The 23,390-nt window shown below is 38.0% G+C and overlaps 1 protein-coding gene across 1 annotated transcript in view; it reads right to left on the minus strand.

Annotated features, from left to right (window-relative positions):
- MROH9 (maestro heat like repeat family member 9) overlaps positions 1–23,064 on the minus strand; it is a 45,313-nt gene extending 22,249 nt beyond the window's left edge. Inside the window, exons 1-7 of the mRNA XM_045583419.1 lie at positions 23,010–23,064; positions 21,946–21,998; positions 17,568–17,647; positions 10,618–10,753; positions 9,503–9,589; positions 7,225–7,329; positions 2,376–2,511 (exon numbers count right to left, since the gene is read on the minus strand). Coding sequence (XP_045439375.1) covers positions 2,376–2,511; positions 7,225–7,329; positions 9,503–9,589; positions 10,618–10,753; positions 17,568–17,647; positions 21,946–21,998; positions 23,010–23,064 — 652 coding nt within the window. The remainder of the gene's footprint in view (positions 1–2,375; positions 2,512–7,224; positions 7,330–9,502; positions 9,590–10,617; positions 10,754–17,567; positions 17,648–21,945; positions 21,999–23,009) is intronic.
- Between the last annotated feature and the right edge of the window lie 326 nt (positions 23,065–23,390).

Genomic DNA, 23,390 nt, shown 5'->3' on the forward strand with positions numbered 1-23,390 from the left:
GAATATTAGAGGCCCCGTGCACCAATTTGTGCATGGGTGGGGGCCAATTGGGCTGGGCTGGCCAGAGGGAGGGGATGCGGGTGCAGTGCCCCCTTAGGTTTGGGGGGCAATCAGGGGTGGGGCTGGTCAGGGAGAGGGACCATGGGCAGTTGGTCAGCTGGTCTGCCCCCAATCAGGAGGGTTGGGGGAGTGGTTGGGGACAGGACCAACCAGGGGGAGGGGCCAAGGACTGTTGGTGGGCTGGCCCCACTTTCTGGTTGAACTCATGGTTGAGGGGACATTTTGCATATTAGCCTTTTATTATATAGGAGGATTTGTTTTCATTTCTCGTAGGTAAATACTAAATTGTAAAATGACTGGATCATACAGAAGATATGTGTTTAACTTTTTGGGATACTGCCAAATGATTTCCCAAAATTGTATCATTTCACATTTCCTCTATTGAACATGGTTTTATGTGTTTCCTTGCCATCTGTGCTGCTTTGGTGAAATGACTGTTCAAATCTACTTCTACTTTTTAAATTTGTCTGTTAATGGGTTTTGAGTATTCTTTTAAAATTCTGGGTACAAGTCTTTTATCATATATAATTTGAAAATGTTTTCTCCCAGTCTGTGGCTTACCCTTAAGAATGTTTAAAAAAATTATTATTTTTAACCCTCACCCAAGGGTATTTTTTCTTTTTTGGGGGGGGGGAGGGCGGGGAAGAGTGAAAGAGAGAGGGAAGCACAGAGAGAAATATCAATTTGGAAGAAACACATTGACTGGTTGCCTCCTGCACAAGCCCGAACTAGAGACCAGGCAAGAGAGGAGCCTGCAACTGAGGTACTTGCCTTGATGAGAATCGAATCCAGGACCATTCAGTCTGAAGGCCAATGCTCTATCCAATGAACCAAACCTGATAGGGTTTAATAGTGTCCTCAAAGGCAGAAATACAAATTATTTTATTTTCATTTACAAGTCATGCTTTTGGTGCTGTATTTGGGAAATCTTTGCCTAATCCAAGGTACAAAGGTTTATTCTATAATAGTTTCATAGTTTTACATTTAGTCCTATGATCCATTATGAATTAGCTTTTGAACATGTATGAGATATAGATCAAAGTTCTTTTTTTGCCTACAAACAACCAATTTTTAAAGTTAATAAGGTGACATTGGTTAATAACATTATATAGGTTTCAAGAATACAGTTCTGTAATACATCATCTGTATATTGCATTGTGTGCTTATCCCCATTGAGTCTAGTCACCCTTCATCACCATATGAAATAACCAATTTTTAAGACACTATTTATTGAAATGTATCTTTTAGCCATTGAATTGCCTTTGAAGTTTGGTTAAAATTTATTTGACCACGTATATGTGAATCTATTTCTAGATCTACTTAGTGCAATGCTAGATAGAAGTAATGACAGTACAAAGTGTTGTCTTTTTCTTGATTTTTTTGGAAAATCACTTGGTATTTCACTACTAAGTATGAAGTTAGCTGTAGGTTTTTCATAGATGCACTTTAGCTGGTAGAGGAAGCTCTATTTTTATTCCTAGTTTTCTAAGAGTTTACTATCATTATTTTTTAAATTCAGAAGTGGATGTTGAATTTTGCCAAATGCTTTTTCTCTGTCTACTGAGATAACCATATAGTTATCTTTTTAAAAATCTGTTGATATAGTATATTACATTGATTGATTTTCAAATGTTAAGTTTATATTTCATTTCTGGGGTAAATTCTATATGGTCATGATATAAATATTATTTTTATGTATTGTAGTATTTGATTTGCTAAACTTGTAAAGAAATTTGCATCTATGTTCTGTCTGGAGAGACATTGATCTGTAGTTTTTTTTGTTTTTATTTTTCTTGTAATGTTTATATGTGGTTTTAATATCAGAACAATGCCAGCCTCATAGGATGAGGCTGTATTCTCTCATCCTCACATTTCTGCATGCATTTGTATAGAATTGGTATAATATCTTCTTTGAATGTTTGCTGGAGTTTTCTTTGTAAGAAGACTTTTAAATATAAATTCATTTTCTTTGATAGATATAGGGTTTTCAGGTTATTAATGTCTTGTTGAGTAAGCTTGGTAATTTGTGTTTTCAATGAATGTGTCTAAGTTTTCAGATTTACTGGCCTAAAGTTGTTCATGGTATCCCTTATTATTCTTTTAATACCTGTAAAATTTCTAGTGACATTACCTGTCTCATTACTGATATTGGTAATTTCTGTCTTTTAATCCCTCCTCCCCCAACCCTCATGTTCTCAAAGAATCTGCTTTTGGTTTCATTGTTGTTCTCTTATTGTTTTTCTGCTTTCAATTTTTATTGGGCTTGTTCTGTTCTTAGTGACCCTTAGAAAAGGGGGTGGGTGACTCTTTCTTACCATTGTTACAGCTTGCAATGCAGAGGAGGTGATATATTCCAAAGGATGCTTGCTGTGTGATGGACACATCATTGTGGGAACATAGAAGAGCTAGTTCTGCTGCCAGTTCCCCAAGACATGGAGCGTCCACACTTCCCTAGTGGAAAACAAGAAAAATGTATTGCTGAACAGCGTCAACATTAAATGTCTGTACCTTAACCTCTAATGTATATGTCAGACTAGAATGAGAGGATGAGCTTCAGAGTTCACAGAATCTGTGTTCCAATCTTGGCTCTGTTACTGAAGCCTCAGTTTCCTCATCTGTGAAATGCAGGTAACAAATTCTACCTTAAAACAGTTACTACTGGCCCAGTGCATGGAATTCATAAACTTGGGGTGAGAGGGGGCGGTCCCCCAGCATGGCCTGTGCCCTGTCACAGTGCAGGAGCCCCATGATCCATCGTCCCAAAGAGGTAGGCCCCATCCATCCACCTGGGGCTCTTCGATGGATTGCCACAAAGGGGTAGGCTGGAGCCAGGGGTCCTGTCCCTACGCCATGCAGAGCCGCAGGACCCCCAATCCTTGCTGCATGGAGGCCTCCGCCAGGCCCCGCCTCTGGATCTGGCCCTGCAGAGGCCTCTTCCGGGCCCTACCCCCAGGCAGGGCTGCATGGAGGCCTCTGGATCCCCGTGGGAGCCACATGGAGGCCTCAGCCAGGCCTCAGGCCTCCGGGTGATGGATTGTGATGGCATGGCGGCATGACGCAAGTCCCTGATGCTGCAAATCCCTGCCCACCCACGCCTGCTGTGCACACAGCCTGCTGATTGGTAGTTATGCATGAGGGCATCCCAACCATTTGCATGTTTCCCTTTTATTAGTATAGATTATGGAGACTAAGGCGGGGAGGCTGGTAGCATGGATGACAAAAAAGGAAGTTTGTAGCAAAGGGCTCAGAGATAACAGTGACTCACTCATTGAGACACTATTAGTTTGTATTTCATAAATCAAGTAGCAATTTGTAGATAGTCAATTCCCAGGATACTTGAGGGGAGATACAAGAATTGATACACCCTCATGCTTCCCTTCTTCATGTATGAAAACCTTCAGATGACTCCTTCCGTCACTGGAGAAATATGACTTCCTCTGGAATGGCTCTGATTCTTCCCAGGGAAACTTTTTTTTTTTTTTTTTTTTTAAATTCAGAGCATTTACTTCTGATGTTGAACCTACAACCACAACATTTATGTATTTTCCCCTGCAACTTCTCTGACACAGGTTGCTTAAATATTTAGATTTTTATCTCAACAAAATTGTTTGGCTTGGTCAAATGCAAAAAAGAAGGCAGTAGAGACAGCGAGAGAAGTGGAAGAGACATTTTGTTTTTTATGAAAATATAATTATCAATGTTTTTCTGCTATGCTCTGTCCACATGTAGGTTTGAAAAGTTAGGGGGCCTGCAGAATCCTCTTGTCTTTAAGACAGGTGATTACTTTTCTTAGATAAATACTTTGATGATTCGAGCAACTGTTGGCGGTAAAAGTAGAATTTTGTGTCAGCCCTATAGGGGGGATCCCAAGGCCTGTTTCTCCTTTCTATTTCTCTCATGCTCCCTTATCCCTGTCTTTCATGCCATCATGTTGTTTGACCCACCCATGCCTCATTCCCTCTCTTTTTCTCTCTCTCATTACACACACACACACACACACACACAAATTCTGAAGAAGAATGTGAAAAAGAATATGAACCCAGAGCATAACAGAATTAGGATGCTGAAAATGATGATCTCTGCAAAAGAAGGGAAGAGAAACTCTTGCTTCTGTGGATGCCTTTGGAATCTGCCCATTTTAGGAGTCCTATAAATGTCTTAGCTTCTCTTTTTAAGACTAAATTCTCATCTGTATCTTGATTATTTGTTTTTATCATCTCCCCCCCCCCCCTTTATTTAGGTGGTTAGTCTTTTGTATTTGGAGGGTTTTCTCATAGGTCTTGGTTGTCTGGTCATATTTAAAAATGTGATGTTCCTTGGTGGGGTTTTCTGTGTGAACAAGGCTTGTCAACTGGTGGGCTTCACTTTAGAATGATTAAGAAGTGAGCCTGGGGTCATGTAGATCTAAACAACAGAACCAAGATAATTTTGTGAGGGAATCGGCAGTTTTGAGAAAAAAGTTCTCAGATTTTGCCTGCCGGTGGCCTCATGTCCCCGTGGAATAGCGTGTGTGTGCGCCAGGGAGGAGGAGAGGCAATATACATTCTTCTGCACCAATTTTCACTGAATCCTTTTAGTTACTGCTTAGTTCAGCCTTCCTTTGTCTCCCACCCACCAGCATTACTTGGGCTTGCACAGCTCGTCTCTCCGTGGTCCCACAGGGTATACTGCCTTCCTTTTCAGTCCCCTACCCTCAGTTCCTGTGCTCTGGCCTTTCAGCGTTCCCTGACAGGCTTTATCAGCTACCCTCTTCTTTCTACTCTCTCATCCAGAAGTTTGTTGACATCACTAGCCCATTGGAAACCCTTCACTCATTCTCTGTGTTGCTGTGGGTTTATACCTTCAACTTATTTCACTGTTGTCATTTTGTGAGAACTCTGGAGATAGGGCGTGAGATAAAAACGTGTCTATGTGTTAGCTTCTATTAGAAACCTTTCTTTCATTTTTAAAATGCTCATGTTCCAAAGGAGCAAACTGAGGAAAAATCTCTGTTAATGCTATGACATGTTTAGCTCACATCTCCTTAATATTTTAATTGAAGGGACAAATGTGCTTTGATTATAGTAGTTTTTTTCTTATCCTGATAGGCACATGGATCATTAAGAGGAATCACACTTAAAAATATTTCTGAGTATGAATGATGGTCAGAATCGTTCAATAGGACGGGAGCCTCAGACTCTGGAAGACACAGGATACGGTAATTTATGAAGAGAAAGGTCTTTACTCAGTAAATGAAATGAATAGGGATTAGGTGCGTACTCCTGAGAACAGAATTGGTAGTCACATTTAGTTAGAGAAGGGCAGAACAAGTCTTCATTGATTTTGTGTCATAGAAATACAAAGATCAAGCCTGTGGAGAACTTATTAATTTATTACAATATTTAAAATATTTAACTTATTAATACTATTTCTGATTGTTTTGTATTATATACTTATTTACCCACCCCCATTAATTTCACTGACTTGGCCATCCTTAGAAAACATTATTTAGAGAGAAAATTAACTTAGTGAAGTTTGATGCTTCCATGACTGTGAGCTGTTTCCATGTCCTGGAAAATGCTGGTCTGCTTCCACCTGGTGGTATTCAGCAAACATTGCAGAACAGAGTAATAGGTTATCCCCACCTGGCTCTCAGACAAATCTCAGTCATAGCTAGGAACCCTCAGCAATGCAGGAGATTCTGCTGCATGTGTGAATTTATGCATTTATTCTTTCACAATTGAGGAGTGGGCTATGTGCAGGGGACAACAGGCTTTACAACTGTAACTGAGAGCACCTGAGTATCCACAAGACTGAGACATGTTCATAGATAGTGTAAAAGGCAGGCAATGACCCTCAAAATATAGAAAACCCCAGTAAATACTGACCAGAATGAGATACCTATTTCTTTTCCATTGTGAAGGTGTGAGGAAAGGGGCACTCTGATTTTTAGGGAATGCAAACTGGAGAACACTTCTGCATTACTTAACTTTACTCATAACTTTTGATTTATTACCTTTGTAAGCATATATAAGTACTCACATGCTTGTACAAAATGACCATTTTTATATTGTTTGAAGTAGAAAAAACACACCAAAATATACCAAACCATTCAGTTGAAAAGTCTATCAGCTAAAGAATAGTTACAATATATTAAACCTATGGAATATGCACTGTGGTTAAAGAATGAAATAAATCTATGAAAATATCTGTAGGACATATTGTTTGTCCAAAAGAAAATTACAGAACCATAGGTAAGTATGGTTTCTTTAGTAAAGAAACACTAAGGAACAAAGCAGTATATTTCCATGTGTGCATGTGTGGATCTTCCTGAAAGCTGTTGGGCAGGACGCACATCACCGGACATGGCTAAGAAGGAATTGGGGTGGAGAAGGTAATAAAGGAAGACTTCAGCTATATCTCCAGCACGTTTAAGTGAAACTACTCAAGAATCACTTGTATAAATTTAACATACCGTATTTTTCGGACCATAAGACGCACTTTTTCCCCCCCCAGAAGTGGGGGGAAAAAGTCCCTGCGTCTTATGGTCCAAATATAGCCTACACATATACTTTAAAAAAAAAGTTTTTTTACTTGCCCGGCTCTGTGTGGTCTCTGTGTGCTTGCCCGGCTCTAAAATGGTTCTAAATGCTGCTGTTTACTTTACAGGGTTGATTACATGTGTTTATGACTGTGATGTTGGGTTTTAATGCACATAAAATATTTTAGGACACTATTTGTTTCAGAATCTTTTTTTCTTCATTTCCCTTCTCTAAAAACTGGTGCGTCTTATAGTCCAGAGCGTCTTATGGTCCGAAAAATTCGGTAAGTTAATGGTTTATAAAGATGATAGAAAAGGTGAAATAATTAGTAAGGATGGAAGTCTTTGTAAAGTTACAAATAGCATTCATTGTAGTTTACAGAGGAAAATTGAGACTGAGCAAAAGCCTTGTTTAACTCACTCATACTTTTGGTGTAAAGCAGGAGCATCTTCATCAGTTGCTTGAGAAATCCTGCCGATTGACAGAGTCATGCAGGATTCTGACTCCTTTCCCAATATCCCAGCTTACCAGCACAATCAGACTCAGCAGGCATCACATGCTCTCGAGACCTAAGTCTTGGAAAGGAGCACTACAGAAATGGAGTGTTCAGAATCAGGGAGCCAGATAGCACACTGTCACTTACAAATCCCTTCATTTTCTTGGATGCAAAGTTTAGCACCCTGCAGATGATCGCCAAGACTCTCTGCTGCAGGTATGATTTATCTTGATTCATCCACACGGCCATTTCCTGTGGAAAACACAAGAGTCATCGTAGAACCATGGCATTTCCATTTCCAAATCAGTGGAAACATCACCACATCAAGGGTCAACACGGTCTCTGATTATTTCACACCTAATCTATATTTATTTTTAAAGATATACAAAAATAAACTAGTATACTAATCTCTACTAGTATATTCCTTCATCTACTATAGTAACTGCCACTATAATGGGTGTTATTTAATTCTACCCAACAAGTATTTCCTGCTCCATGATTACAATCCTCTCCTTGTGTGTGCTCTCTCTCATACACACCATGTTGGAAGATATCCTGAAAAGTTGAGTATGAGGTGATGAGGGGATCATCAGTTGCCTCTCTTCTTTTTCTTTCAAACTACATGATCTCTCTCTCTCTCTCTCTCTCTCTCTCTCTCTCTCTCTCTCTCTCTTAAATTACAAGGTCTGATTTTCAGTTTTAAAAAATTGAAATGTTATCTGAGCCTGATAGGTCATCTTATCCCAGAATTTTCTTTCTGAAGGTATTTCCTGGCTCAGGTTGTGGAGTACATTCCCAGAGGCAGCTTGGTTAAAAAGTTCTTGCAAATTGATTCCATCTGTCTTGCTGTAACTTCTGTCTGTTTGTCCCAAATCCTCAGGAAATCCTAGGAAGGGAAGTACACCTGCATATGCTTCACAGGCCATATACTGTTTACAGACTTCTTAAGGCAGTCTGATGAATCTAGTATTTAAGCCAATGGTTGGCCAAATCTCTTCTCCAACTCTTGCTCCCATTGTATAAATCTATTCTGAAGTCAATTTCCTAGGGCAGAAACATCTCTAAATTCCAGGGGAGTCAGTCCCTGTCTTTTCCAGGAGTGAGATTCAGAGCTTTTTGAGAACCAGGAGAGTTTCTAGACATGGAACGTATGAGACTAAGATGGTTAAATAACAGGCTCCTAAGTTAGAGTAGCTCTGTCACTCATCAACTATTGCTCCTTTCTCTGCATCCACCTCCTTATCTGTAAAGTGGGAGAAATAAGAGTAACTTCCGCACAGGGTTACGTATCAAATGAGATAACCCATGTAGTAAGTGTTCAGCTTAGTGCCATAGAGTAACTGCTCACTACGCAGCGTGGGGCTTGGGGATGTGTGTGTGAGAGAGCACACACAGGAGAGGATTGTAATCATGGAGCAAGAACTTTAAAGGTTGTGAAGTTAAAAATTTAAAAATGTGCAGAAGCCCTAGTCTATTTGGCTCAGTGGATAGAACATCAGCCTGTAAACTGAAGGGTCCTAGGTATGATTCCAGTCAAGGGCACATACCTCAGTTGCAGGCTTGATCCCTAGCCCTGGTTGGGGTGCATGCGGGAGGCAGCCAGTCAATGTATCTCTCTGACATCGATGTCTCTCCCCCTCCCTTCCACTCTCTAAAAATCAATGGAAAATATCACCTGGTGAGGATTAACAACAACAAAAAGGGTGCAGAAAACATTTGGCTCAAATTAGGCACCAATTAGCTCATTAGCTCAATTTATTTCACTTCCCTTTTCAGTCCTTCTTGTCTTCATAGATACCAGTTCTGCTTCTTTACTTGAATGTATTTTATGATTTGGACAACCCTCCTAGATTAAGTTAATCTGTTTTATAGTATTTCCAGACAGCTACCACCTGATGCCATCATGTAAAGAATGAAAAATAAAGACCCTAAGGTGTCGAGAGAAGACATATCTCTGGTGAGGTCCCAGATGTGAAAGTGGGTTTTGGATGATTGTTAGGGTTTCCAGTGATACCCTGGTATCCAAGACGATAGGATGCCCATGAATTCCCTAGCCCCAGAGTTGTTAGGGAAGAGCATGCAGATAGACCCTATCAAGGCAGGTTTCACCATTTCATGAACACAGTTTAGGTCAGTCATCCTATTCTCTGCTGCCCCCTGTTGTGTTGTCTCTTACATTACCACATAGCACTGGCTTCTCAAGTGTCAGTTCATGCCATCCTCCCAAAATTAAATTCTTAAAAGGGCGTCTCTGTAATTCAAATAAATGGAAGTGATTTTATTTGGGGGCTACTTGGAGGAAATTTTTTTTTCAGCTGCCAGATATTTGAAGGAGATGCCAAGTATGGCAAATGGAAAATAATAAGTGAATTAGAGAGTACTTAGATATATGACACAAAATCAAAATTGCTCATTTTCCCTTTACCTTTAAGATTTGCAGTTTGTAGAGGTCTTTAGACACTAAGATCAGAAGAGTGTCCTCATATATGTTTAAAATAGTGTGGTATAATTCCTGAAAAACAAAATAGTTATACAACCAGCCAGACTTACATAAAATTTTACCCCATTGTTTTGCATCCTGATGTCCTGAGTTCTTCCATAAACCGAAAATAAGAAAGTACAGTGGTACTATGGTGATGAGAGCTCACCCAATGTCATATGCCATGTGTTTCTTCTGTACCCCACATAGCCAGTGCACTGTGCAGCTTTGCTGAGGAAACAGAGACCACACATATTGCTGATCTTACTATGGGACTCCTACCACCTCCATCTTTCTCTGCTCACATTTCCTTCTTTGTAGAACTTGCCAGTAAACTCCCTGTCCTTGGTCAACAATTAACCAAAAATCCACTTACCCATTTGTTCCTATAAACCCATACTGCCCATTAAATCCCATTGGATTATAGACTTCAAGAGGCCAGAGGTATAGATTAGTGCTGGGAAGCGCTATGTATCTATTTTTTTTAATTTTTATATTTTATTGATTTTTTACAGAGAGGAAGAGAGAGGGATAGAGAGTTAGAAACATTGATGAGAGAGAAACACCGATCAGCTGCCTCTTGCACATCCCCTACTGGGTATATGCCCACAACCAGAGTACATGCCCTTGACCGGAATCGAACCTGGGACCTTTCAGTCTGCAGGCTGACGATCTATCCACTGAGCCAAACCGGTTTCGGCTACCTATTGTATTTTAAAAGAGTGAAGGAGAGCTTGGTTGGCATGGCTCAATGGTTGAGCATTGACCTGTGAAGCAGGAGGTCACAATTCGAGTCCATCAGGGCACATACCCATATTGAGGGTTCGATCCCCAGGGTGGGTTATGCAGGAGGCAGGCGACCCATGATTCTCTCTCGTCATTGATTTTTTCTGTCTCTCTCTCTCCCTCTCTCTTCCTCTCTGAAATAAAAAAATATATATATTGGAAAAAAGAAAAGAGTGATAGAGAAAACCACAAAAGTCATGCTCTGTGGAGACACTGTGCAGGACTGCTGTGTGTGTGAAGGTGTCTCATCTTGATTAAAGGAAGCAAACTCTCACCTCCAGGTCCTGCTCCTCAGTTTCGGTATTCCCAATTTCTTTCACTTCTTTAAGAGTTGGCATAGCAAATACTATTTTAAAGGATGACTCTATTATCTTCAACTGAGTTTCAAATTGCAGTAAGGGATCCACGTAGCTGGCAAGAAAACGGTGTAATTATTAAGTTGAGAAAACAAATATAACCTAACTTTAGTGACTTTTTTGAGTGATAAGAGAGGACTAGAAAATGAGACCCAGCTTTTGACTTTATATGACACGTGGATTTTACATAGTCTCATAAAACTTTTGCAAATATCACATGTAACAAGTTATTTGGAAACCAGACTATTTTTCTCCATAGACATAATGAGGTAAAGTGGTTATATTCTCAGCTAAGCCCTCAAAGCCATGCCGAATTTTAGGCAGTTTCAACATATTACAGCCACATTTTCACTAACCCACGATCCTATGTTTCTCACATTTTAGTATTTCTGATATTGGAATGCATCTTCTAATTGATGGCAAAAGAAACCCACCCAGCAGCAACTATAAAAATAAGTTGTGAAATGGTTGTTATTCCTTTGGTATATGTGATCTGGATAATAGTCCTTCATGATTTGTTTTTTAGGTGAAAATAATTATTTTTTTTTCTGAAAAGATGGTGATATTAGATGGTAAGGTATGAAATCTTGTGCTAGACTCAGAATCTCTTTTCTCCACTGGACAAGATACTCTACCTGAGATTCACTGTTTGAAATGGAATCTCTTGGAATATATTAGGTAATTTTCAAATCCTGGAAGACTGACTTGACATTCATAGGCTCTGATGTATTACCAGACTCTGAACAGCTATCTATCAAAAGTTTCCAGTTGGATTTTCAGTGGAAGGTATTTAATGTCTAGGGATTTATGATCTGGTTTAAGAAAATGCAAAATTAAGATTTTGATGAACTAGAAAATTGTGTCTTTCAGTGTACTTTGAAATCATATCACCAGTCCTAAAAAAATTCTAAAATGGTCCAGGTTATGAACGAAGATTATGAGAGTGTGATTACTCTGATGCCATAATGGATGTTAAATGTAAGGAAGGCTGCCATACTGAAGAAGAAAGTCATATGCATATCTATGGGCAAACATGAGCAATTGTATGTTTTGTATTTTTGGTCTGCATGTAATTTGTTTCCAAAAGAGCAATTACTGATATGTGTTACAAAAAGTGACATCTTAGTGTAAATGCTTTCTTATATTCCAGGATATATGACCAGGTGGTATAGAAAGGCACTTGAAAAGAAAGAATAAGTATTTCTTACTAAATTACTGTGTGAGTTTGCTTTTGTTAAAGTTTTAAGCTAAACACTTATTTCAAAGATTGAAGTGACTAATAAACCAAATATTCTAGAAAAAATTGGGAATTTTTTTAATGAAGCAATAAGTCTTCAGTAAGATCAATATTTGCAAGTATAATTTCTAGAATCACAATTGAATAAAAGAAAGTAGATACCTCCTAATAAAAGTATGAGGACATTCTATTAATTGTGATCAGAAAGAAATCAGGAGGGCCATGTTAATATGACACAGTGTTTAATTCAAATTGAAGAGTATTAAAATCAATAAAAATATCCTTGGGTGGGGATTAAAATAAGTAAAATAAAATTTCAAAGGAATATAAAGTTTAAACTTTTAGAACCGTGGTTTGTAAAAATAATAAAAGTAATATAACACTACCAATCATGATTTATCATTGAAATTTAAGAATAGCCCAATATTCTAAAAACTATTAATTGATACATATCTATTAATAGATTAAATAATAAAATAGTACTTTAACCAAACCTGAAAAAGTATTTAATAAATCTCAACATAATTTTCTAAGAAAAAAAACAAATAATTTCTTGAAAAGTTTTATTTAAACCAAGAACAAAAAGTAGTGCCTTTTTATTAAAAACAGGAACAGCATAAGGGCTTAATGTCTTTATTATTATTATTATTATTATTATTATTATTAAATTATTATCTGTGTACATATCTTACCATTGCCCCCAAGGATTTAATTTTTTATTTCAAAATATTATGTTAGAGTTTCTAATAAGACATCTAACAAAAACAAGTTTGTTAATAAATAAGCTCAATCAAATATAGAATAAACATACTCCCACCTTAAACCCCACTTACATCTCAGTATATCAGTAATTGTTTTCCAAACAATAAAATGAAACAAAACCCAAAATACAATGTATGCAATAAATTAATTTAGGAATGTGGAAGATATATATTAAAAATCCTTCAAGTTTTCAAGGGAGATATAAAACTTGAATAAATAAAAATATATTTATAAATAGGAAGATTACTTATAAATATCAATTATTCTCAAGTTATTTTATGAATTCTGAAATGGCAATTACAATTTTAGAACCTTGTCATCAGAAGTTATAAAATACATTTCATTTGGAAAAATAAACTGGGAGGGCTATCATAGACCACTTTGCTGGAAAAGATCCAGCTCAGTCAGATAATAGAATTTATTACAAAATAGCACTAAATCAAAACAGTGTAGTGGTGGCACCAAATGAGAGTATGAATAGTGGAATAGAATAGAAAATTCCCTGATGGCCCAGCTTGTATGGCTCAGTGGTTGAGTGTTGATCTATGAGCCAAGAAGTCACGATTGGATTCCTGGTCACATGACTGAGTTGTGGGCTCCATCCCCAGTGTGGGATGTACAGGAGGCAGCTGATCAATGATTTTCTCTCATCCTTGATGTTTCTATCTCTCTCTTCCTCTCTAAAATTAATAAAAACAAGAAAAGGAAAAAAATGCCCTGATGTAGGAATAGCAAACACATGGATAAATATTATATCTCCCTTTCTAGGCCAAATGTAGTACTATTAGGTCTAGTAATAATTAATGTCGTTTTCTAATACTTTTTAAAATCGAATTTATTTAAGCAATACAACAAAATTTAATCAACAATATAGTTGCCGTTGTTTTCTACTACTTGTGCCCAACGCTCAGGAAGCATTTTAATCCCTCTGTTGTAAAATTCTTGTGATTTTGATGCAAAAAAATAGGTCAATGCATTTTTGAGGCATTCTTCATTATTAAATTTTTTTCCAAGAAGAAAGTTTTGCAAAGAACGAAACAAATGGTAATCGGAAGGGGAAATATCAGGAGAATATGCAGGTTGAGGGAGAACTTCCCATTCCAACTGGCGCAGTTTTTCAGCAGTGATTCTTGTAGTATGCGGTCGTGCGTTATCGTGGTCGTGCCCTTCCGATTAATCAGCGCGGGTTCTTTTTCTCTTAAAGCTTGGGCTAACCTTTCCAATTGGGCACTATACACTGCACTTGTAATGGTTTGGTTAGATGGTAAAAGTTCATAATGAAGAATTCCTTTAAAATTCCACCAAACACACAACATCACTTTTTTCGCATGCAAGTCAGGTTTTGGCGTGGGCTGCGGAGCCTCATTTTTGTCCAACCATTGAGGCCGCCTTTTCAGATTAACATACAGCACCCATTTTTCATCTCCGGTAACAATTTGCTCTAAAAACGGCAAACGGTTTTGATGAGAGAGGAGCGAACTGCAAATTGTGACTCTTTGATTACGGTTGTTGTCGGTCAACTCATGAGGAACCCATTTTCCAAACTTTTGGACTTTGCCAAGTGCACACAATTGATTGGAAATTGTTTTTTGTGAACAATTTAAAGTTGTCGCAAGCTCTTGTTGGGTAATTTGAGGATTTTGCACCAAAAGAGCTTGAAGAGCTTCTTGATCAAAATTGGACACACGGCCTTGACCACTCTTGTCATCTAACGAAAAATTTCCCTAGAGAAATTTCTCAAACCAACGCTGGCATTTTCTGACGCTAACTGCATCTTGACCAAGAGCACTACAGATGTTTTTTGCAGCCTCACTTGCTTTTCTTCCTAATTGGAACTCGTAAAGCATGCAGTGCCGAATATGCTCTTCATCCTCCATCTTCTTAGCCCTAGTTTTGCAACAAAAACCAAACCAAACACAAACTTTTTCAAGCAAAACTTGTTAATTGCACTTCACACGTTCTGTAGATACAACGTGTTTGAAGGTTATGTCAATACAAGTCAACGCCAAGCAAGATTTTAAACAAATGTTTAAAAACGACATTAATTATTACTAGACCCGATAATTTATTGTGACAGTATTTCATGGTGGGTCAAATTGCAATCTTATCACACACACACACCTTTTTTTTTATTTGAAAATTCTCTTGAGGTATTTGTAGATTCACATGCTGTTGTACGAAATAATAGAGAAAGACCTCTTGAACATATCACCCAGTTTCCCCCAATGGTACCATTCTCCAAAAACTATAGTCTAATACCAGAATATTGACATTGACTCAGTCCACTGATATTGTTCAGGTTTCCCATTTTTCTTGTGTATGTTTTCGTGTGTGTGTGTGTGTGTGTGTGTGTGTGTATTTAGTGCTATATGATTTTATCACATTTGGAGGCTCATATATTCACTATTCCCATCAAGATACTAAACAGCTCAGAACCCTTTAAACAGCTCACAACTATTTCATTAGACAGACAACAAGCAAAACACCCTCCAAACACTTAAAGGGTTAAATATGCCTTTGGAAATGAAGCATTTAAGTATTATCTGTATCAGAGGTTAGCAAACTGTTCTGTGATGATTCAGATAACAAATTAGGCTTTGCTAGCCTCTGTCTGTTCCAACTCTGATACAGGAGCAGCTACAGACAATACATAAAGGAATGGGTGTGGCTGTTTTCCAATAATACTTTGTTTCTGGACCCCGAAATTTGACTTTCATATAATATTTACAGGTCATGAAATATTCTTCTTTTGATTTTTATCTCAAATGTAAAATGTAAAAAAATGTTTAAAATGTAAAAAAATATTCTTATCTTTCAGAATGTACGAAAATATGAAGCTGCAAAAACAACAGGATTTAGCACATGGGGCATAATTGGTCCATTTCTGGTCTGAATAATGGAATTGTGAAGCCTAAGTTAAATTAGTTCATAAATAAAATTAACTTAGAGATAAAACTAACAAAAATCAAGTAACAAAAAGCTAGGAGATATTGAACATAATATTAAAAAGCAATGTAGAATTAATTTTTTATCAGACACAAAAAAGTAAAAGAAAAAATATAGCTAATGACTATAAAATGAATTGTAGCAAGATAAAAGAGTAACAAATTTAAAATTCATAAAAACAGCATAAGAAACCTATTTAATACTAGAGGCCCGTTGCACGGAGACTCGTGCAATAGGCTTTCCTTCCCTTGGCTTCCAGCACCAGTTTTCCTCTGGCACCTGGGACCCCGGCCTTCACTCTGGCCAGACTCTGCCATCTTCGTGGTCACTGCAGACTCTCACTGGAGTCTGCCATCTTCGCTGTGGACTCCGGAGTCTGCAGTCTTCTCTTTGCTGTAGCACTCTGCTCCTGTAGATCCCTTCACCCCTTGCCCTCCCTCTCATAGCAGACATTCTGCCCCACCTGGCCACTCTGGCCCAGAGCAGCTGGGTGGCCGCCATCTTTGGCCTTCTCATTTGCATACTCACTCTGATTGGCTGTGGGCATAATGGAGGTACAGTCAACTTACATGTTTGTCTATTAGGTAAGATATATCACCACTAAAATCACAATAAACTGGCAAAGAACATGAGAAAATTCATAAATGCATAACAGAAAATTTGAGTCTTGCTTATATTGAAAGTATTGATAATATAAATTAAAACAACAATGAGGCAAGAATGTGAACATATTACATCAGCAAAATAGAAAAGAGTAGGTATGTGTATAAATTTAGGTGATTAGGCTTTGAAGAAGCACTTATAATTAGTGAAGTTCTTCTGGAGAACAGATTGACAGTCTTTATTAAAAGCTCTAAGAAGGTTCATCCCATCTACATTAGTTGGGGTTCAGGGGAAATAGAGGCCAAAACAAGATTGAGAGGTGCACAAAGTTTCTAAAGAAAATGGAAGGCAGGAGGATTAGGGTAGGAAGAGTCTTGGACCACAAGTGTTAAGGAAGGTTTGGCCAGACTGATGGGGATTCCTCAAGCCAAGCCACCCACTGGTTGTTTGCCCTACTTCGCTGGGTCATCAGAAGCGAGGGCTCAGCAGTAGTCCTGGTGGATCTACACTGTTAACTTTATGGGACTGTTGACCAGTGAGGTTCCCTAGCAGGAGGGCATTTTCATGATTGCCTGTCATCTAAATCAGTAACCTCACTTACAGAATGGTATTTCAAAGAAGTATTTCAGAGAAATACAATCTTTCATGTAAGTACAAAGATGACTATCATAATTTTAGTAAAACATAATTTAGGAAATTTCAAAATCTGGCAATAATATACTGCTATTAAAATGAAAATATGATTATAAAGAAGAATAAAAACTTAAGACAGAAATGCAAAAATTGAAAGTATCACAGAACATTGTGTGTGCAATCTGCTTATGATTTTGTAATAATTAAATTTTCTGCCTATCCATGCAGTACAGAAAGATTGGGAATAATATGAGGAAGAAAGACTTGCTGAGTTAGGATGGAAGAATTTGGAAAAATGTTTTATTTTTCACCATTGTGATCCTTCTCTATAACATTTAAATATATATAATATATATATATATATATATATATATATATATATATATATTATACACACACACACACACACACACACACACACACACACACACATATTCATTTATTTCAGAGAGGAAGGGAGAGGGAGAAAGAGATATAAACATCAATGATGAGAGAATCATCGTTCGGCTGCCTCCTGCTCACCCCCCAATGGGGATCAAGCCCACAACCTGGGCATGTGCCTTGACAGGAAATCGAACGATGACCTCTTGGTTAATGGACTCAACCACTGAGCCATGCCAGCTGGGCTTCTCTAGCATTGCAAAGGTAGTCAGTCAGTGAAATAAGAGAGATTTACAGTTTATTATACCTGGAGTTTACGGACAGGATTAGGGCTTGATGATTGAAGATGGTTGTGAATATATCCAATAGAGAGGAAGCTGTGTACTCCTGTATCGGGAAAAAGAGAAGAGTCCATGATCAGAGAGAGGCCTGTGAAACGCAGGGCCACATTGGACTGGACTAATGGGACACATTGGACTGGAATATAAGCACAAAAGTTCATAGATATGTTGAGACAAGCAAACTGCAATTTAAACCCATGATACTAATGGCTGGCTTTTTATAGCAAACTACTGTGCTTCTTTAATTAGCATTTTCCAACACAGTGTTGTGAGGAATGCTTTTTACCAGGTGCTTTTCTGCGCAGCACTGTAACTGTTGTCATTCAGCTGTCCTATAATAATATTGACCTCTGCTTTACAACTGTTAGCTAGCTGCTGCTTCTCTTCCCTTCTTCCCTCCTTCCTCCTCCTCCTCCCTCTGACCTTCTCCTCCTCCTTCTCTTCCCCCTCCTCCTCCTCCTCTTCCTCCTTCTCCTCCTCCTCTTCCTCCTCCTCTTCCTCCTCCTCTTCCCTCCTTCTCCTGCTCCTCTTCCTCCTTCGCCAAATGTGTCAGTACAACTCTATTGTTAGTAATAATATTGTCCTGCCTCTTTTACTTTGACATCACATCTTTTGTTGAGTCCCTGACTTACAGAGTGTCCCTTCCGTGCTGGCATGCTTTCACGTGTGCTTTATTATCACTAATGTTTATATTGTAGAATGCAAAAGCCAATGCACACACTGGTAAGCAACAAGGGTTTTCAAGCTTATATAAACGGCTTCACCAGGGGTGTCATTTTAGGAAGTTATAAGAATTAGCCAGAAATTTCACCTGCTTTTCCCATTTAGGTGTCTTGTTATTGGTTGGAATATATAACATGCTCACCAGTATTCCCAGAAACTCTTCAGTGCGTTCGCTGGGGAAGTATCATTCTGGCTTTAGCTTCTATTCTATGGCTAAGTTCTCCTTTAACTCATTTTCAATTACTTCCTAATCACTATGGGTCTTCATTGGAAACCCACAGTAAACGACAAAATAGACACAATCCTGGAAACTTGTACTTTGTAGTATATTTCATAACACTAGGTTCTAGGGCAAGTCTGGTGGGCCTTAAGCTTCTAAATGTGTTATTTTGGATTTCTTCTCTAAGATGACCATCTGCTTTTCATATATATGTTATATCTTTGACATTTTTTGTTCCATATCTGTTGTCATCTTGGCCAGAAAAATTGGAGTCATGCCACTTGACTAGTTCCTTAAATGTCAGATTTTTTAAAGCACAGGCATGTAATGTGTGTTTCTGATGCCACCTTAGTCTGGGGGAAATAGGATTATCATAATAGTCTTTATTTTGAGGGAATTTGAACCCCCCTCTAATAATTCCCAAACAATTCTGGGAATACTTGCAGAGAGTCATAGACTTGGTCCTCTAGAGCAGCATTTTTCAACCGCTGTTCCGCGGCACACTAGTGTGCCGCGAGATGTTGCCTGGTGTGCCGTAGGTGCAGACAAGACAAGAATTTTATAATTTTTCACTACTTTGTTTACTTAATATTTCATAATAAAGTAATTATAAAATACTTCCTTTGTGTTTATTTGATTCCTATTCAAGAGAATTACTTTATATATAGTCAATATAGGCACAGAGTTAAATTTTTTTAACATTTTCTAATGGTGGTGTGCCTCGTGATTTTTTTCATGAAACAAGTGTGCCTTTGCCCAAAAAAGGTTGAAAAACACTGCTCTAGAGGAGGGGCGGGAACCTGTTTTTCTGCAAAGGGCCATTTGGATATTTATATCATCATTCTTGGGCCATACAAAATTATCAACTTAAAATTTATCTTGCTATATTTGGTCAAATATTTAATTAGCTCACCCCTAATGCCGTGGGACCAGCCCAAAAGATTTCGTTGGCCTTATACAACCCATGGGCTAGATGTTCCCCACCCCTGCTCTAAAGTATTATGTGAATCTTCACCTTTTTCTTTCATCTCTAGAACACTAGAATCTAGACAACAACAAAATATCAAAAATTTGCAGAGAGTAATGGCTGGTGTACTCAGTGGTTAGAGCATTGGTGCATGCACAGAAGGGTTGTAGGTTTGATTCCAGTCGAGGGCTCATACCTGGGTTGAAGTTTCAGTCCCCATCCCAGGTCGGGGCATATGTTGGAGGCAATCAATTGATGTGTCTCTCTCACATTGATTTTTCTTTCTCTTTCTGTCTCTCTCCCTCCCTTCCACTCTCTAAAAGTTCATTGGGAAAAAATATCCTTTGTTGAGTATTGAAAAAAAAAAAAAGAAGTGCGGAGAGATGGGATATCTGAGGAAAGGGCATGAATGTCTCAAGCCCTTATCTACTAGGCTTGCTGTCTGTTCTGGGGTTTTACTGAACATAGTGTTGCTGTTACTGATGGTGTCATGTTCCCACCACCCTTGCCAAGGCCAGATACCGAGAGAGCTGAAGATTACACTCAGAGAATAAATTCACCCTCACTCCAAAAGCTAGTTAGATTTCCCCCCACTATTGTAAAAGTCCCCAGAACCAGTGTCATTACACCATGCACTTTCAGTATTATGGTTTTTCTGGTTTTCACTGATCCTTAATATTGCAAATTTACATACAAATGCAAATTTTGGCCCAGTGACAAAATGTAGATTGTCTGTAGAAATGTCTCTTTCAATAAACTCTTAAAGCATTATACCCTATTTACATAAACATTTTAAAAAGCAATGTACACACATGTACAGATGTGTAAACAGTGGACAAAGTCTCCAAGTCCTCCCACCTCTGCCAGCTTCCAGAACCACATTTCTATTCTAGAGTGTACAATTGTGGCTGGTTTTACATTAGTGGCCTGGTGCACAAATTCATGCATGGGCAGGGTCCCCTGGCCTGGCCAGTGATTGCTCAGTCCCAATTGGGGTCAATCGGGGTTGGCCAGCTGGAGTTGAGGGGGAGGGAGAGATTGATTAGCTGCCACAGAAGGTTGGCCAGCTGCGGGAGGTTGGCTGTGGGAGTGCACTCACCACCAGGGGGCAGCTCCTGCATTGAGCTTCTTCCCTCTGGTAGTCAGTGTGAGTCATAGCTACTGGTCCACCAGTTGTTCCTGTCATTTGGTCATAACGGCTGCTTAGGATTTTATATATATAGATAGATAAGAATGTTAATAACTTTCTTTTGGTTGAGAAGACTAGAAAATGGTTCTATTTTTTCTGTAACAGTTGCCCCTATGCTTTGTCAACCTCCTACCCTAGAATCCCTTCTAAGTAACTGTCTGTCTTACTGACTTGTGATTCTATGAATTTCCCATCTCTTTGAATTATTAAAATAACTTCACCATTATTATTAATACCAAATCCTGTTTATTTAAAATCTTCAACCTCATCATTTATGTACAGTTCTTCCTCTACTCCCAGTGCAGGTGAGATTCTTGGTTTCAAGATTGACATAGGTTAGCTTGGTGTTTATACTAGTGACTCTGGAACCAGACTCCATGAATCTGTATTCTTTCTCTGATACTTGGTAGTTATGTGACCACAGGAAACTCTCTCAGGTTTCTTATTTGTCCAGTTGGGATAATGGTAGTCCTTATCTTGTAGGGCTGTTTATTGTGAGGACTAAATGAGTTATTTATTTAAAGCATTTAGAGCATGCTTAACATGCTATATAAATGCTATGCTATTTTTGCTATTATCGGAGTGGGAAAGGGTTTTATCTCTCACAGTTCTACTCATCTTTATTTTTCTGGGGTTGTGGATGTGAACTGGGGGAGAATATATATATTGTCTGCCCACAGCATGCCTTCTTGTCCTCTTCCTGTTGGTCATGGCTTTGGACACAGTTTGGTAGGAAGGATTTTCACTGTAATGATGGAAGGATATGAGATATTGCAGCAGATATGTCAGGAAAGGGGTGAGTGGGCCAACAGTGGGATGGGTCAAACTTTTATCCTTTTGAGTTAGTGTTGAAGGTCACTTCCAAGGACATCAAGGGCGAGAAAGAACATTATTTTGTAGGGAGAAAAAGCAAAAGACAGTATTGAACCAAACTGCCATTTTCCCACTTTCACCCACAGACACTATTTTAAACATTAATTTATGACAGCCTTATGATGGAGAGAATGAACAAGTAATTCCCTTCTCCCCCAAGAGATTTTAGTTCCATTAATACCCTTATAGATTATAACTTACCAGGTGTTGCCATTTTACAATGGACTGCGTATTCTGGAGATTATTTACTAGTCAGGGAAGAGAAGGAGACCAGTTAAAAGGAAGTACATTTAATTTCTATCACTGAGTGGGTCATATCCCAAACTCTGAAGCTACAATAGTATGAACTTGATAGCCAAGTCCAACACATACCCACACATACACTAAAACTTCAGACAAATTCATCATGACTATTACGCACAGCACTTAACAGAAAGATTATCAAACAGGATACGGAAACACATAAAAAAATACTGAACTATAACCAAGTGGTATTTATTCCAACATACAAGGATAGCTCAATAAAAGAAAACCTATTATACAATTTTCAACATTAATTGCTTAAAAAAGAGAGAGGATTCACATGATAATTTTTATTGAGACAAAAATTCTAGTCAAGCTTTAAATCCATTTTGTTAATTGCAGTTCTTTTTAAAAATATGTTTTTATTGATTACAGAGAGGAAGGGACGGGGAGAGAGAAATAGAAACAATGATGAAAAAGAATCATTGATCAGCTGCCTCCTGCGTACCCTTTCAGGGGATTGGGCCAACAATGCAGGCATGTGCCCTGCCTGAGAACTGAACCATGACCTGCTGGTTCATAGGTTGGTTTTCAACCACTGAGCTATGCTGGCTGGGTTGATTTTATTCTATAGTCCTACTATTTTTCTCATCTCAAATTCAAGAATACAGCTACATCCTTAATGTAGGTGGGCGTTCTTTCCTTTTGCCTTTCTTGGATTTATTTTGTTGTTTTTTTTCTCACTTCTTGTTTTGGATATTTGACTTATTCATTGTCTTTCTTTCTGGTTTATTATTCTGAGTACTTAAGGTTATGCATTTTTCTCTTTTATCCAATTTTGGCTGTATGCTATAGTTTCTAATATTACGTATTGTCAACATTCTATAATTTCTGTATTAATTTTCTCTTTGTTCCTAGAATTATTTAAAATAAATTAGTTTTGATGGCAAATAGTAGGTTGTTTATATGTTTGTTTCATAAGTTCCTTATTTTCTTTCCTTTTTTTTTTTTTTGCATTGTGATCAGGAAATACTTCTACGTTTTGGGATTTATACAGAAATTCTAGCCTAACATATATGTGTAGTTATCCTTTATGAATATATATTTTTGTGAGCATTAGAAAAACATATATTCTTTGTTTCATGAATAGAGATTGATATATGGGTTTCTCACACACATACACATACACTTACCTTTTTCTTTACTCCGTCTTGAACTCCTACTTAATTTATGAATCTTTGAAAGCATGATGACAGAGGTGAATTAGTCTTTACTACTAATGCTGCAAAAGAGTATTTTGTGTTAGAACATAAACCGGTAACTTTCCTATAGTTCTGTTGTACTTTATCAATTTGATGCTATTATGTTATGTGGTATTAATTTTAGCTTGTATTAATTTTCTATTGCTGTGTAACAAATTACCATAAACTTAATGTGTTTTTTTTAAACTACCCATTAATCATTTGACAGTGTCTGTAGGTTAGAGAGTCAGGCTCTATTTAGAATTTTAAATAAATAGGCTGAAGTATTTATTCATATGGCTGGAGTCAAGTGGTTGTCATGGATTGCTCTCT

The sequence above is a fragment of the Pipistrellus kuhlii genome, unplaced genomic scaffold (assembly GCF_014108245.1).
Source record: "Pipistrellus kuhlii isolate mPipKuh1 unplaced genomic scaffold, mPipKuh1.p scaffold_m20_p_18, whole genome shotgun sequence".
Lineage (NCBI taxonomy): Eukaryota > Metazoa > Chordata > Mammalia > Chiroptera > Vespertilionidae > Pipistrellus > Pipistrellus kuhlii.